The sequence below is a fragment of the Sesamum indicum genome, linkage group LG2 (genome assembly GCF_000512975.1).
Source record: "Sesamum indicum cultivar Zhongzhi No. 13 linkage group LG2, S_indicum_v1.0, whole genome shotgun sequence".
Lineage (NCBI taxonomy): Eukaryota > Viridiplantae > Streptophyta > Magnoliopsida > Lamiales > Pedaliaceae > Sesamum > Sesamum indicum.
Genome location: NC_026146.1, coordinates 16,116,508 through 16,117,194, shown reverse-complemented (window position 1 = coordinate 16,117,194; position 687 = coordinate 16,116,508). Strand labels below are relative to the sequence as shown.

The 687-nt window shown below is 40.3% G+C and overlaps 1 protein-coding gene across 1 annotated transcript in view; it reads right to left on the bottom strand.

Annotated features, from left to right (window-relative positions):
- The window catches only part of LOC105156387 (protein FLX-like 3), a 1,152-nt gene extending 471 nt beyond the window's left edge, over window positions 1-681 (bottom strand). Inside the window, exons 1-2 of the mRNA XM_011072503.2 lie at window positions 523-681; window positions 17-156 (exon numbers count right to left, since the gene is read on the bottom strand). Of these exons, the coding sequence (XP_011070805.1) occupies window positions 17-156; window positions 523-569 (187 nt within the window). The 5' untranslated portion in view covers window positions 570-681. The remainder of the gene's footprint in view (window positions 1-16; window positions 157-522) is intronic.

The following is a 687-nucleotide window of genomic DNA, read 5'->3' as shown; positions in this document are numbered from 1 at the left end:
ATGAGAAAATCATTACCCCTTGCCCTCCTCTCGGCACTTGCTTGGTCTGCACGTAGCTTCTCTATTTCTCGAGCCATGGCGATAAGGTTCTTCTCCATTGCTCGATTTTGTTCCAGCAACTCTTCGTTTCCTTTCTTCTCATATTCATATACTCTCCTGAATGCCACACAGGTGCAACAGCAACACACTTAATCAGAAACAAAAAGAGTTGACCAGCTGATCAGTCCTATTTTTTATTGTGCTATTGGTACTCTAAAGAGAGCATCATGCTGGATGACATTAACAATAAATTTTTTCTGGTGAAAGTTCCCAAACACTCAGTAGAGGTGTAGACATGCTGACTAGATTATTAACTATTCCATAAATGCAAGGACATTAGCAGGATGCCTGGAAAGATTAAAAGGAGGAGAACATTTTTCCTTTGTTTTTGTTTCTGTCCTTGGTTCTTCAGATTCCTGTAAGATTTCCATGTGTCTACAGAAGCTTGAATATCATCAATCAATAGAAAGATCTACTTCATACCTAGCATCAACCAGCTCTTTGCGCATCTTATCAATGTCAGCCTTCATGGCAGCTACTTGCTTATTCTCGGTTTGCAGTCGATTGATATCCTTTGTGAGAGTTTGGACCTGGGAAGATAATTCCTGCCTCTGTGCACTTAATTTCTGTGCTTCAGTCCTTAATTGG